The 13,342-nt window shown below is 42.3% G+C and overlaps 1 protein-coding gene across 2 annotated transcripts in view; it reads left to right on the forward strand.

Annotated features, from left to right (window-relative positions):
• The window catches only part of TRABD2B (TraB domain containing 2B), a 261,641-nt gene that overhangs the window by 154,880 nt on the left and 93,419 nt on the right, over window positions 1-13,342 (forward strand). For both annotated transcript variants that reach the window (XM_053951106.1, XM_053951105.1), the window contains one exon: window positions 3,073-3,247. In XM_053951106.1, coding sequence (XP_053807081.1) covers window positions 3,073-3,247 — 175 coding nt within the window. The remainder of the gene's footprint in view (window positions 1-3,072; window positions 3,248-13,342) is intronic.

The following is a 13,342-nucleotide window of genomic DNA, read 5'->3' on the forward strand; positions in this document are numbered from 1 at the left end:
AGTTTCCTAATTGCGTGTGACTGTTTCTTGACTTCCTGATCCCTGTCTGGTTTAAGGGTTTCTTAAATCAACAGGAGCAGCTGTCTCCCTGAAGCCAGGCATGGTGTGTGTCACTGACTGTGGAAAGGACCTGGATACAGGGAGGAGCGGAGGTGATTAATGGGGCAAGTGTCACAGCTCAGAGTGTGGTTGCACTACTGTGTAGGGGCATACTCACTGCAGTCATTTATCTTCTGTCCCCTGCCACACACACACTGAAACACACCTGCAGAATTTATTTTTGCCAGGCATCAGAAATGCAGGAATGCACACAGTGCAGCAGGACCTGTAGCTGATGCTGTGCCTCTCTAGGTGATGCCTTCGTCTTGTTCCTTGGGCAAGCAAAAGAAAGATTGACAAAACCCAGTCCTTGGTTTTAAGTTTGTCTCTCTGCCATTGGCTAACTTTTTCCCACAGAAGAGAAGGAAAAAAATGGAAGGGGGAAAAATAGGGAAGGGGGAGAAAAAGGCAAGTAAATGGCTCTGTTTTGTGTACTGTGTTCTAGGATAAAGAGAAGGAACAAACTATAGGTTAAATGTGGATTTAGGATTGCAAGTGATGGAGTTGCACAAGGAGGTGAAGGGTGCTTCCCTTCTTGGCAAAGATCTTAGACAACATCTGCTTTTTGGCTATCTCCATCACCAGTGGGATGCACAATGCTTGGTCCCCCAGCATTGCTGCTCCTGCTTTGTGTAGGAGCAGGTTGTGCTCACAAGCAAGGCTTTACCTTGCTTTCCCCAAAGCGTCTCAAGTGATTCAAAACCAGGTCCCAGCCTTCACTTCCCTTCAGCCAGAAGCAGGAAAGAAGAGACTTCTCTTATGTGGGTGTTGAACCTTTAGATTCTTCCAGAAAGTGTCACTTTTCACTTCAGTGCCTAAAGGCTTCCCTGACTCCTGCCTGAGAGCCCCAGTGTAGAGGACATGCAAAGGTTTGTGATATCTCCAAGCACCAATTGATTTGCAGCTTTGCATTACAGAGGTTACTGCAAGTGTAAAATGGCTGCTCATTCCTCAGACTTGATTCCTACAGTATAAATCGCTCCCTGTTTTTCACCAGGAATGGAAGCCACTATGTCCTTTGCTGCTGTAGCCAGCAGCATTTTATCTCTTTGACACCGTCAGTCTGCTCCTCCATCCCTTTGAGACAAACACGTATTTTTGCCAGACACAGAGGTAACTTCCTTGGGCTTTCACAGGAAACTGGTGTCTCCAATAGGTCTGACTTAATGGGACGTATTACTTGTTGAGTGCTGGCTCAGGACTAAACTGAGAACAAGGTGCAAAGTACATGCATGCTCTGAGGAGTTCACAGGTTACACTGGTGATGCCAAGCCATGCTGGAAAGCCTGGAGGAAGAAATGACTCAGGGTAATGTGACTGAACCCTTAAAGAATGACATGCTGTGAGGAGCACGGTGGTTTGGCAAAGCAGGTTGAGAAGCAGTTTGGAAAATCAAAGGTCCAGCTGGTCTGTGAGACCCAATAGGCTGGGGCAGGGTCTCTCACATGGAGTATTATCTCAATCCCCTTGGGATCCCCTGGTTCAGAAGATGTGGTCCTCTTTTCTGTCTCACTCAACTGGGACCAGTCTTTAGTGTCAATCCGGAGTGAGGGGTAGACTCATCCAGCATGATGCATGATGAGAAATCTCTGCTGCTTGGTCCCTCACATATATTAGGAGTGATGCAGATGGGGCTGCAATAAAAAAGCTTTAAGGAGAGTCACTGGGAAGATGGAAATCTGTTTTTCTCCCTAAGACTTGCTGAAAACTTTTGGAGAAGCAGTATAAGCAAAGAGGGTGGGAAGAGACAAAAATTGTTGTGATAAAACCATGTGACCAAGTGGAACGGGAAAAGGTAAGCTGAAAAACAAAATCTAAAGGCAATTTTTAGAAAATGAGTACAGGAATTTTGTACAGTAGAAAACCAGAGATGAAGTTAACCCAAGAAACAGAGTCACTGCACCAAGTGTTTCAGCACAGTGAGTGAGGGATGTTCCCCTCATGGGCTGTGCATGCAATGTCATTACCACCGACTCAGATTAACACTGGAAATCCTGGCAGCTTTACATGTACCTAGGGACTCAGAAATCTGAACCTGGGGTTTGCAGTTTAAGCTGCTTTCCAGTGGTGAGGGACAGAAAATCACCAGAATGTGCTTGGGTCCTGTTAGCAGCCATCAAACACTGCCCTCTTACAGCTCTTCTCTCTGCAGGGCACGTGGGCTCCCAAACCCTTGTGGTAGACCTGGGACTTTCACTGTTTCAAAACAAGTTGTTTTCCTAATAATCAGAGACTTTTGGCTTATCTGTCCATTGGATCTTGGCTCATTCCTGGGTCTGCTGCCCTGACCCAAGTCCTTGGGCTTTCAGCCTTTCTGCTGTGCCTGTGAACATCTCTCCTCACAAAAGCAGGGACTGAAAGAGCAGTTCTTGTGGAACTCCCTTCCTCGGATACATCAGGAATATTCCAGGGATTTATGTGTTGTAATGCGTGGTCTTCTCTGGTGAGACCTAATAGCATGTAAGGATAAGGGGGTTTACTCTGTGTGCATCTTCCTGTGTCTGCATTTGCCATCCTTTCCTCTTTTTAAACTGTTAGGTTCTTAAAAAGCCACATATACAAGCCAAATCTTACAGTCCTTCCTTAGTTCATGGTGACCTCAGCTGAGAACAGATCACAGGAATTTGGTATTAAACAGCCAATGATTTTTTTTGAACATGCATAGAATAAAGGTCCAAGTAACTCACCCAAATGTAACATCTGAAACTACATTTTCACAAAGGGACAAAGAAAAATCAAAATTAACTAAAGTTTCCTGTAGTAAAATACTAGTTTCACTTTAATTGGGAATTTCTTTTCTTTTTTGTTATTTTTTTGAGAGTTCTTAACAACCTCCCAGGTTCTGATCCTCTAGTGGTTTTTTGTGTAATAGTGGTGCTCAGGTGGCTTAAAGAAGCCTGGATTAAAACATGTATTGTTTTGCGGGTTCCTTAACCAGTGCCACCTGGGCTATGGCCTCTCTCTCTGTTTCAGGTGCCAAATTTCATCAACACAACACTCCCACCCCACGAGCAGGTGACAGCTCAGGAAATAGACAGCTACTTCAGACAGGAGCTCATCTACAAGAGGAATGAGAGGATGGGGAGAAGAGTGATGTCACTTTTAAGGGAGAACAGAGACAAGAGCTTCTTCTTTGCCTTTGGAGCAGGTATGGCATGATTTTTTTCTGTTTTCCTTTGTTACCATGATTGGAAGTAAAGTGTTTGGAATGCTTCAGGTCTTTGGGCCTGGGGAAGATTTCTTACAAGGCTTCCCTTTGAAGCAGAAAGACTTTTGTTTGTCCAGACCCACTTTTGAAATTGAGTGAGTTGTTGTAGGATGTGCATCTAGGTCCAGGCAGGCTGCACTTACTTTTTTTTTTCCATCTGGCTGTAGAAATGTGAAGCTGTAAGCACTTTTCATGCTGTTGTGTTTGTTCCATTCCCAGACCTGTGGGCTACTTGGCCACAGGTGTAGAAGATGGTTAGTTGCCTTTGAATTTGTAAGCCCAGGTGCTGATGGCAGTGAGTGGCCGAACACAAACCCTTTGGTGGCACAGGGACGTGTGTGTGGCTCCAGAAGCTGGCCCAGGATTTCAAACCTTCTGGGGTTGCTGCAATTAAACCTTCTCTATGGGTAACTGAGCTGCTTTGGTGGTGTGTCTGTACAGACTGGCTGCACTTTGCACAAGTGCATGAGTTGTGTGTGTAGCTAAATACCAGCATTTTAAACCATTAAGTAAAAATCCAAAGTGTTCCTGTTTAAATGCTCTCCCTGAAGTCTGCAGAACAAAGATGTCTGCAGTGCTTCTGTGAGCCTGTGACAGTACATGCTACTGTCCTCTTTCTCCTTTTTTTATTTCTTTTCCCTTGACCAATGGAATTCACATTTCTGTGTGATAAGAGTATAAATAATAATCGTTCAGGCCTCTGCTCAGCAGAATCCTGAGCACCAGCTTAAGTGTCTCTTTGAGCTCCCTCGACTTCAAGGCAGGCTGAGATTGCTGTGTCGAGAACCAATCTGCTCCTCCTGCTCCCTCTCCTTGGCAATTTCTCATTTTTGACAGAATTTTGCTTCTCATCCCATGGCTCTTGCTATGAACTTTGGCAACAACTCACCTTTTGCTACTCACTTCAGTGGGAATTTTGATTAAAGACTGTGGGTTTTAGCAGAGACACGTGCATTTTGATGTATTTATTTTTTGAGTGTATCCGGACTGAATTTTCCCAAGCTTATTTAATCTCAGGCTTGGCTGATATTTCTGGCCAAGAAGTTTTGCTTAACTGTTTTTACAGTAGGAAAATATATCATGATGGCTCATAATTGGACAGGCATTTATAAAAACCAGCCTGGCTAACCTAAGGAGTGAGGTTTATCAGAGATTATCGAACATGATGGTTTAGATAATGGTTTCCAGTTTTGGAAATCCCTTAACCAGTACATAATTGGAGCTGAGAGGATAAACTGGGCATCACTGCCTACTTGTCGTGCTCTACACCTGGGTCATGGATCCAACCCACTGCAGCTCTTTGTGCTAATAACAGAGGTGAAATCAAGCCAATGGATGCTAATTCCATGTTACATTCTTTAAAAAGGCACTTCTAATTTATGGGAGGTTTGAGCTTTCTTTCCCTGTCCCCATCAGAGGGCACCTACCTGAAACTCCCAGGGAGCATCCCTTGGGAAAGCTGGCTCATAAAGAGCAAGTCTCATTTTGTCTTTTAGGCCCATTTCTGGTGGTGTTGAAAACTGCCTTTGTTGCTGGGCTGTTTTGCTTCCCCAGCACTGAGCGTGGCAGGACAGAACAGACACACACAGCCAGCTATATTGAAAACTGGGATGCAGGAGATGCCAAGGAAAGCTTTTTGTTTTGGGTTCTTTGTTCCAGCATCCTTTTGGCCTTTCTCACCAAACTGGGCCATCCCTGCAGGCTATCCCTGTTTTAAGTACAATTAATTCCTGCTTTCTTCTCTGGAGTGTTTTTTTCTTCATGCAGTGAACACTAAGAATATTAATTTTTTTCAATGCCAAAACTTTTATATGACTAAAGTGCAGGCAAGTTCATGTTCTCTTATGATTCAAATGCAGGTTTTTTTCCCCTGAAGGATTTTTGTTTCCTCTTTTCCCCCATGCATTCATGAATTTGAAGAGTAGGTTTTACTGATAAATCTTTTATTTTGCATCCTTATATCTAGTTCTTTTATTTTGGGGGGTTTCTTTGGTATGTGCTTGGGTCATGAATTCAAGTTGTTTTATAAAACTTTGAGGGTTTGGTTTTACCTTTTATAAAAGTAAAGGATATTTTTGATGAAAGTTGAGGCTTTCACATATTCCCATGAATTCTGAAGTGCAAAATTTTAGGAATGCAGTTTCAGTTAGGGTAGGTATGATAGAGTCTGTGGGAGTTTATTTGCTCCCAGAGCAATGCAGTTTAAGATTCTGCATCTCTGAGACTAACATGATGAAGGGGAAATAATTTGAAAAAACATATTCTGGACAATGTGCTTCAGAAGATATTGCCCTTTATGCCAAGCATGATCTCTGCATTAATCCCCTAATTCTGAGGATATTGGAAATAATGAATGAATAGTAATTTAATTATATATGTGTATTATGAATTGTTTTCCAAATTTCATAATCTCCGTCATAGTTTCTGGGAAAGGAAGAATCGGATAAAACTGTGCTGCCAAATAAAATTGGGAAAATAAGTATTTTCCTAAGTAAGAAAATAAGCCTGTTATGGGAAAAACACCTTGGAAACACTTCAACAAATGCAGTTTTACAGACCAGGGCTGCTCTAGGAGGGAGCCCCAAGCCCTGCAGGATGATTCATATGGACTCAGAGGTATCCTGTTACTCCCAGGTATAAATGGAGCCAAGGGGCTGGGAAATAGGATCTCTCCCAGAAAACAGCCCTCATGAGGCAGAGCCCTGCTTGTTCTTCTGGTGGCCTCCCTGCAGGGAGCTGTACCTTGTGGATGCTGCTGTAGTGAAGTTTTACCTGGCTTTTGCACAGCTGCATGCAGCAACTGAGGCACCATTGCTCTCTTGGGACATCATCCTCAGCTTATTGTAAGATTCCAGTGCCATGGATGGGTAGTTCTGTAGCATCTAATAATTAATTAGTATAATATGCTTGACTAAAGCAGAAGGCACCACGTAGGTGTCTTTGCAAATTGCAGTCAGGTTTGGCTAGGTGTATCCTACTCCATGACCATAGAACCAAAAAACCCACAAGAAACCCAAACAAATCCAGTGAATGGCTTCAAATGAAAAACAAGATGATGATATCCTGGCAGCCTGGTGGTGCAGGAGCCTGGTGCCACTGAGCTGGAGGATGCCGGTGTCTGTTTTTTTGGTAAAAAAGTAGGCATTTGTGGAAAACAAATTTTTTCTGTTTTCTTCTGGAAAAGCAAGTCCATTTTTGCAGATGTCAGTCAAAATCACAGATGCTTGGGTGTCATTGCTCTCCTGTAAACTGGGATTCCCACTAAAAGTTTCACTGTGTGCCACTTAGAGCTGTGCTGCAAAGACCTTGTGGTGCATCCTAGGAGAGCTGGTTCTGAGTCAAAGTCTGACCTGTAACAGCACAAGGCTGTGAGATATCCTACATACAAATCCTGGGGACAAAGGAGTGGGCAGGGGACAGACACTTGAATATACAAGCAAGCTGAGATAAAACAGTTTTTCATAAAGTGAAACAAAGTTTTTTTATGCTGTTGAAAGATGGGGGGGTTTTGTTCCAGTCAAACGTATTAAAACAAACAAAAAAATTTACACAATTCTAAAAGGAACTTTTCAGTTTTCTGTCATTCTTAAAAATAAAAAAATAGACTTTTCAATAGATTTCTGCCTTTTCCATCTTCCATGACGTTACTTACTATTTAAATACGTTGAAGTAATTCAGACTTTTAATTTATTCCTTTATAAAACATGTAGAAGTGAAGATAGCAATTTTTTATTTCTACTTTCATTTCTTTCTCTTCTCCAAGAAAAATACAGACTCTGGGTAAAAGAGACCCAGCCCTGTACCCAGCTCTGTAGACTTTGTTCCACTCCTGCCAGTGTTTACCATATTCAGAGTTAATGTGAAAATCTCACTATATCTGTATGCACAGTAACTGTACCCTAGGAATGAAACAGCAGTTATTGTTTGTGCAGTTCAATGATATTTTTCATTTATTAGACAAGGTAACTTTTCCCTTTGAATGAATAATGGTGGCTAAATAGAGTACTTCCAAGTAAAATCTGGGCATTTACTTGGGTTCTGTGTTTTGAAAATCATGATGGTCTACTTGGAATTATTGATCTGTAATAACAGTGAAGTGCCTTAGACATCATTTATACAGACAATTTATAAAGGTCCATTTACAGTCAAAAAAGAGACACACAGCCAAGAGCACACGGGCTGTTAAAAAGAGTTAATATTTTGGCAGCTAAGACCATACACATGAAGTCAATGTTTAAGAAAAAAAACCACTCTGGCTTATTTCATTTTTATGGGCAAATAATTTTCAAGTAACACTTATGATAACAGATGGATAAATTTATGTCTGCAGTTAATTTGAACGATAATTTCCTTAGGATGTTTTACTTGCATTTTTTTCTTTCTTTCTTTTATGAGAGCTGTCAGTTTTGTAGCTGAGAGCTGGATTTACTGCTTCAGAAATTCAGATGCTGCTCCAGTTCACAATGTTATTAGCAGCCAAATCAGTAGGCTTTAAGGCAGTGGGTTTTGTTGCTTAAAATAATAAATATATCATAGAGAATATTCTTTTACTGAGACAGAGTTGAAATGCAAGTACCATCAGATGCAAGCATCTCCCACAGCAAGAAGGGAAGCAAATTGTCTCTGGACCACAGTTCTGGGGTGGAGGAGAGCACATGTTTAACTATCCCACCAGCCTCCACAACATCTGAGAGGTCAGAGAGGACCCAGCTGTTGTCTGTGGTGTGGTGGAAGCCAGATTGCCCACAGCTCCTGATGAAGCTGGTGATAACAGAGATCTCTTTGTGTGACAGTCAGAGCACTCTTGCTCATCTGCAGGCTTAAGTGGCTGAGTTTATTTATATTTGTTGATGGATTAGGTATTTCTGAGATGTTCTGAAAGAAAATAAATACAGGCTTTGCTGTAGATGTCTGTGTGCTGCCATGAAAGCAGAAGAATCCATCCCAGAGTAGCAAGAGCAGAAGTAGAATTTGATCATTTCCATGCTCAGAACAGGTGAATTCCCTGCCTGTCCTTCAGAATTCTCTACTCATCACTGGATGGGCAGCACCATCATGAATGATTCTGGTCATCATAAATTAGACTCTAAGCAGGAATTATTGAATAGTTCAGGCTGAAAGAAACCTTTAAAGGCCATCTAATCCAAGCTCTCAAACAGCAGTTACTTGCTTCCAAAGTAAATGTTCTCTGGTGGTTCTTCATAATGGAGCTCAGAAGTGGGGTGCACTCTGTTTCAGTAGGGAAAAGAAGAATGGTGCAACTTTTCTATAGGATGGGACTGGTACGAGAACACAAGAATATAAAATCTCCTCATTGTAGTCCTCAACTCCAGCTCTTTCCCTTTTGTCCTCTCTGCAGAGGATTCCCAAGGGAGTTTCAGCACACATCATTCTAGATATTTGGTGTACCAAAGACAGAAGCAGGCTCAGCCTTCACCTTCTGCAATGAGCAGGAGTTAGGGACATCTCCAAGGTGACTCAAGTCTGCAATGGTCTTGATCACCACAGAGATGTTCTTATTTTTCTCTGAAAACTAAAGCCTGAGGAGATATCCAGATTATGTAGCTTGAACATGCTTCATCAACGGGTAGCAAGCTGACCACAACTGAGCTGGAAGGTTATGGATGTTGAATTTTGGGGGAAGGGGCCAGAGGAGAGGTGGCGATGGGTTTTTGTTCGAGAACCATATTTCTACTCAGTAGTTTGGAAAAGGAAAGGAAGTGATGGATACTATGAGCAACTGCAACACAACTAATTGAAATCCTGAAAGCCTTTGTGAAAGCCATTAGCACCTGCCATGGGATCTGGAATTGGGGTTTGCATGTGTTACTTGGAAGTGTTTTTTCAGGAGGGAAGTGCCTTGAGGCCGCTGTCCAACTGCACACTGAGGGATGGGGATTTACAGATGGTGAATATGCAAATAGCTGCTTTGCACTCCCAGCTGAGGCAGTGTTCAGTGCAAATCAGGCACCAGCACCACTGTTGTGTCACTGGGAACCAACTCATTGGAAGTCTGGTCCTCTCTCCACCAGGATTGTGGAGCCCTTTACCATTTTCACTCGTCATCTCGGATCCTGTGTGGAACACAAAAGCTAAAAAAGGAGGGGAAAAAAAGAAAAAAGGAAGCACTTGCAGGCTGGAATATAAAGAGACTTTATCCCCCAGGTCAGGCATCCTGATCCAATGCTGATTAGTGGTGCTACTGACATCACCAGCACAGTTCATCAGTGGGGTTGTCTCAGTGGAGCAAGAAGTTGGCGACCAGGAGATTGAACTTGGCCGGCCTACAAAAGAGAAGAAAAGGGTGAATTAACAGTTTGCAGATGCTAGAATTCCCTCTGCTCATGTTTATTTGGGCATCCAGATGCTTGTAGTGAGGTCAGCCTGTTTTTGTGTATGGATTTCTTTTACTATTAGTTTTTAAGGCAAAGTATCACTTTGCTTTTAGAAATAGACTTGCATGCTAATTTTGACCAAAACCATGCAACTGATTCATTTAAAAGTCTTCATTAAACAGGCAATGCCTCATTCTCTTTTCAGACACTCTGTTGTAAATCAGGAGATACTCCACTGGGGAAAAGCTTGTTCCAAGTGCAAATCCAGCCTGCAGCCTTTAAAAAGAAATCAAGGGAACTTTTTAATGTACACTGATCTTGCATAATACAGGGGCTTTGAAATCCCTGAATATTTGCTTTTCACCTGAAGCTTAAATCGGCAAAGAGCACCTCAGTTAAGGAGGCCAAAATAAACCTGCCTGCATCACCCTTTTGTGAAAAGGGAACTTCTGTTCTGAAGGCTGATTCCTGTAATTCTGATTTGAGAAACTCCTGTTGTATAACAAGATATTAATTGTAGAAACAAAGCATAGCCTATGCAATGGTGAGAGCTGTCTTGAGGCCTCCGTCACCTGTGCCAACCGAGGAAGGCAAGACACGTAGCAGGTGAAAGAAAAGACTCCAGTATTCGAGGTTGCAATTTGTTTTTTTCCCTGGTATGTCATCACCTAAACTGTTGAGGTAAGCTGGACGAGCCTTGGACTGCATTTGATGGTCTGGTGGAGAATTCACTGTGCTCAACAGGGAGTCCTGACTGGCCGCTGCCCACCTTTGCTCTCAGTGTTGCTCCACTGAAAGTGTGTGTGCAACCCCAAATCCTGGTCTTTGTTTGCCAGTTGCAGATATTCAAACAAATGCTGAAAGCAACTAAAATGAGCCTTGCAAACTGCAGTGTGTACATTCACCAATTCTGGTGTAATTTTGCCCATGATGAATGGGGAAAGTTGCCTGTGCACTGTAGGATTTGGGTTTAAAGAAGCACATACATTAATGTCAGCTCCTCTGGGTCCCTGACATTTTCATATCATATTTATTATTATGCCTGTGCCAAGTTCTACTGTATAAGTCTAATTCTGTCTCTCTGTTTTCAAAGGAAAGAAAACTCTATTGGCCCCTCCTGCCCTATAATATAAGGATTTTGGCTATATCCTTACTGTATTTCTCTTCAACATCTGAGATGTAAAAATGTAGACATAATTTGAGAAATTTTCTCTTCATAGCTGAAGAAGCGTGAGAGGCTTAAGCACTCTGCTGAACAGACACGGGCTTAAGCATGGGATGAAATACTTTTTCACCCACACACACGCAAGAGCTTGCTGTGGATCCACAGGCCACCCTGTAAGCTCTCAGGAGACCAGGCAGAGCTCCCATATAACTCTAGGTTTCATAATGGGAGTGTTGAAATCAATATATGGACGCCAGACAATTCATCACTTCCCATCCCAAAACTCAGCTGAAAATTCCCATCCAGCTCTAACAGTGCTGTTGGGAAGATTTTAAAAGAGCAGTGAGGTGAACCCAAGGACTGGCAACCTTCCTCTAACACTGAGGTTTCTGTGGGATGCTCTGTGAAAGGCAAACAGATTGCAAAGGACCCAAGGATCTTCTCTCAGCTGGAATACCTTTGTGTGCTGCCTGCACTGATTAAAATGTCTCTGCACCCAAGTGTACTTTTAGTCCCCCTGCAGTCTGGTGCTGTCCCAGAGCAGAAGGAAATCTGGTTACTCCTTTTCCTTGAATTCAGAGCCTGGAGTGCAAGCAAAGATCCTTCAGTGATGTTTCAAATTAATACAAGTTGATGGGCTTGGCCTGAGTTCACGTTCCTTTCTTCTGCCCCTCCTGCCTGGGTGCACACTCCGGAGGAGGAGCAGAGATGTCCCAAGGCATCCTGGACCACCATAGCTGAATTCCCTGCAGCTCCACTCTTGGAGCCTCCAGCTGTTGGAGCAGAAGCTGGAAAGGGAATTTACTAAAGCCAGGAATTTAGGAACCAGTTTGTACTGCTTGTGGTGTTGGTCTCTTAGAGGTTCACGCCATTTCTGACCAGTTTTAGAGCCAAGTTGCAGGAGGACTGCATATGGAGAAGAACCAGTGGTAGTCTTGGTGCCCTGGAAAGGCAGGGCACAACTGTTGGCTGGAGTCAGTTGTTTTGCAAAAGTGGATTTGAAGCTGAAAGCTTTAGAAAGCCTGGCTGTAATTTATGTGGATTTCTTGAGGATTTTTACTGGTATGGAAACTGGGACTGGAAATCTCATTAAACTGGGCGTTCTTGTGAGAGTTTCAGGTTTTCTTAGTCATGGTTGTGCCAGGAATATCATCAGAGAAAACTTGCTGAGAAAGGATTTATGGATTTGGGATCAGATCCTATTCTCACAGAATTAATGGTAGTTCTGCAACTGACATCAAGGTGACTGGCATGTGCACCTGGATGAGACATTATTTATTTGTCATTCCAGGTCTCTAATCTAGGCTGCTACTTTCACATCAATACCCTCTTTATAAGTCTTTTAAATACCAGTTCCATTGTTATTTTCTCTGGTAGATCAGAAGAGATGTGTCAAGGAAAAGAAAATGTATGCACAATATACCTCTGCCCAAAAACAATATTTAAACATCAGAAATGTAAAGTGAAGGTAGAATTACTTAGAGGGGCAGAGGGGAAATAATTAAAGCTCCAGCCGGCAAGACGAGATGTCGTAAACTTCAGTTATTCACCTCTCTTAGACATTCAAAACACAAACTCTGCCACCGTTCAGGCATTTTATAGAGGCCTGCAAAAAGCAACAGAGGTCTCTTGGACAAAATTGCTCTGATGGCAACTGAAACTGGGCTCAAGCCCAAGTCCAATAGCTGAGCTGCCATCTGAAACTGGAAAACGTTCGGGTTCGTGCCTGAATCTCAGCTCCCTTTCTGCTCTCTTCAGTAGAAAACCAGAATCTGGACTGGACTGATGAATAGTGAGAAGAAACTTCAATTTGTGGAAAAGTGTTGCTGTTTCAAATTGGTTTCTGAAGAGATTACTCACAAAACTGGAAAATATGGTAATTCTTGGCAAAAATGGACTGACTTGGAGGTAGACAAACCCTTCTTCCTAGAAAAGTTTGCTAAAGAGTTGTGAACTGAAATATGGCAAAATATGATTTCAGAACCACCAGGCTTTACTCCCAGTCAAGGCAGTGGGAATGAAGAGGTAGGTGAATAAACAAAAATCCAGATGGATCTACCTTGGAACTTCTAGGTTGCGAGAGATAACCAATGGGACCTACCAAATGCTTAGATTTAGATACAATTTTGCTCATCGCTTGACAATTACTCTGCCAGAGAACTTCCAAACACCTTTTTAATATAAACACAACATTTTGGTGGAGTTCAATTTCGGAACTCTCTGTCAGAAAAGTGAAATTTCCATAATTTTCCTGGAATAATGTTGCAGGACTAAAACCTATGTGACTTGTATTTAAATTAATAACTTAAGTATTTTTGAGTATTTTTCTGTACTTTATTATGGGAAATACCTTAAATACTGAGGTTTGCAAACTTGTTAAAACAGTATTTATACACCGAATGTAAATGGAGAGAAAAATCAAATGCCACCACTGGGTTAACTCAGTATGAAATTCAGCACCAGTTTTCAGTATTTATACAGAATTCACATTCACTTTGTGTTTTTCCTTGAGGTGTTTGAGGTACAGTGAAACTG

This window comes from Vidua chalybeata, chromosome 9, assembly GCF_026979565.1.
Source record: "Vidua chalybeata isolate OUT-0048 chromosome 9, bVidCha1 merged haplotype, whole genome shotgun sequence".
NCBI lineage: Eukaryota > Metazoa > Chordata > Aves > Passeriformes > Viduidae > Vidua > Vidua chalybeata.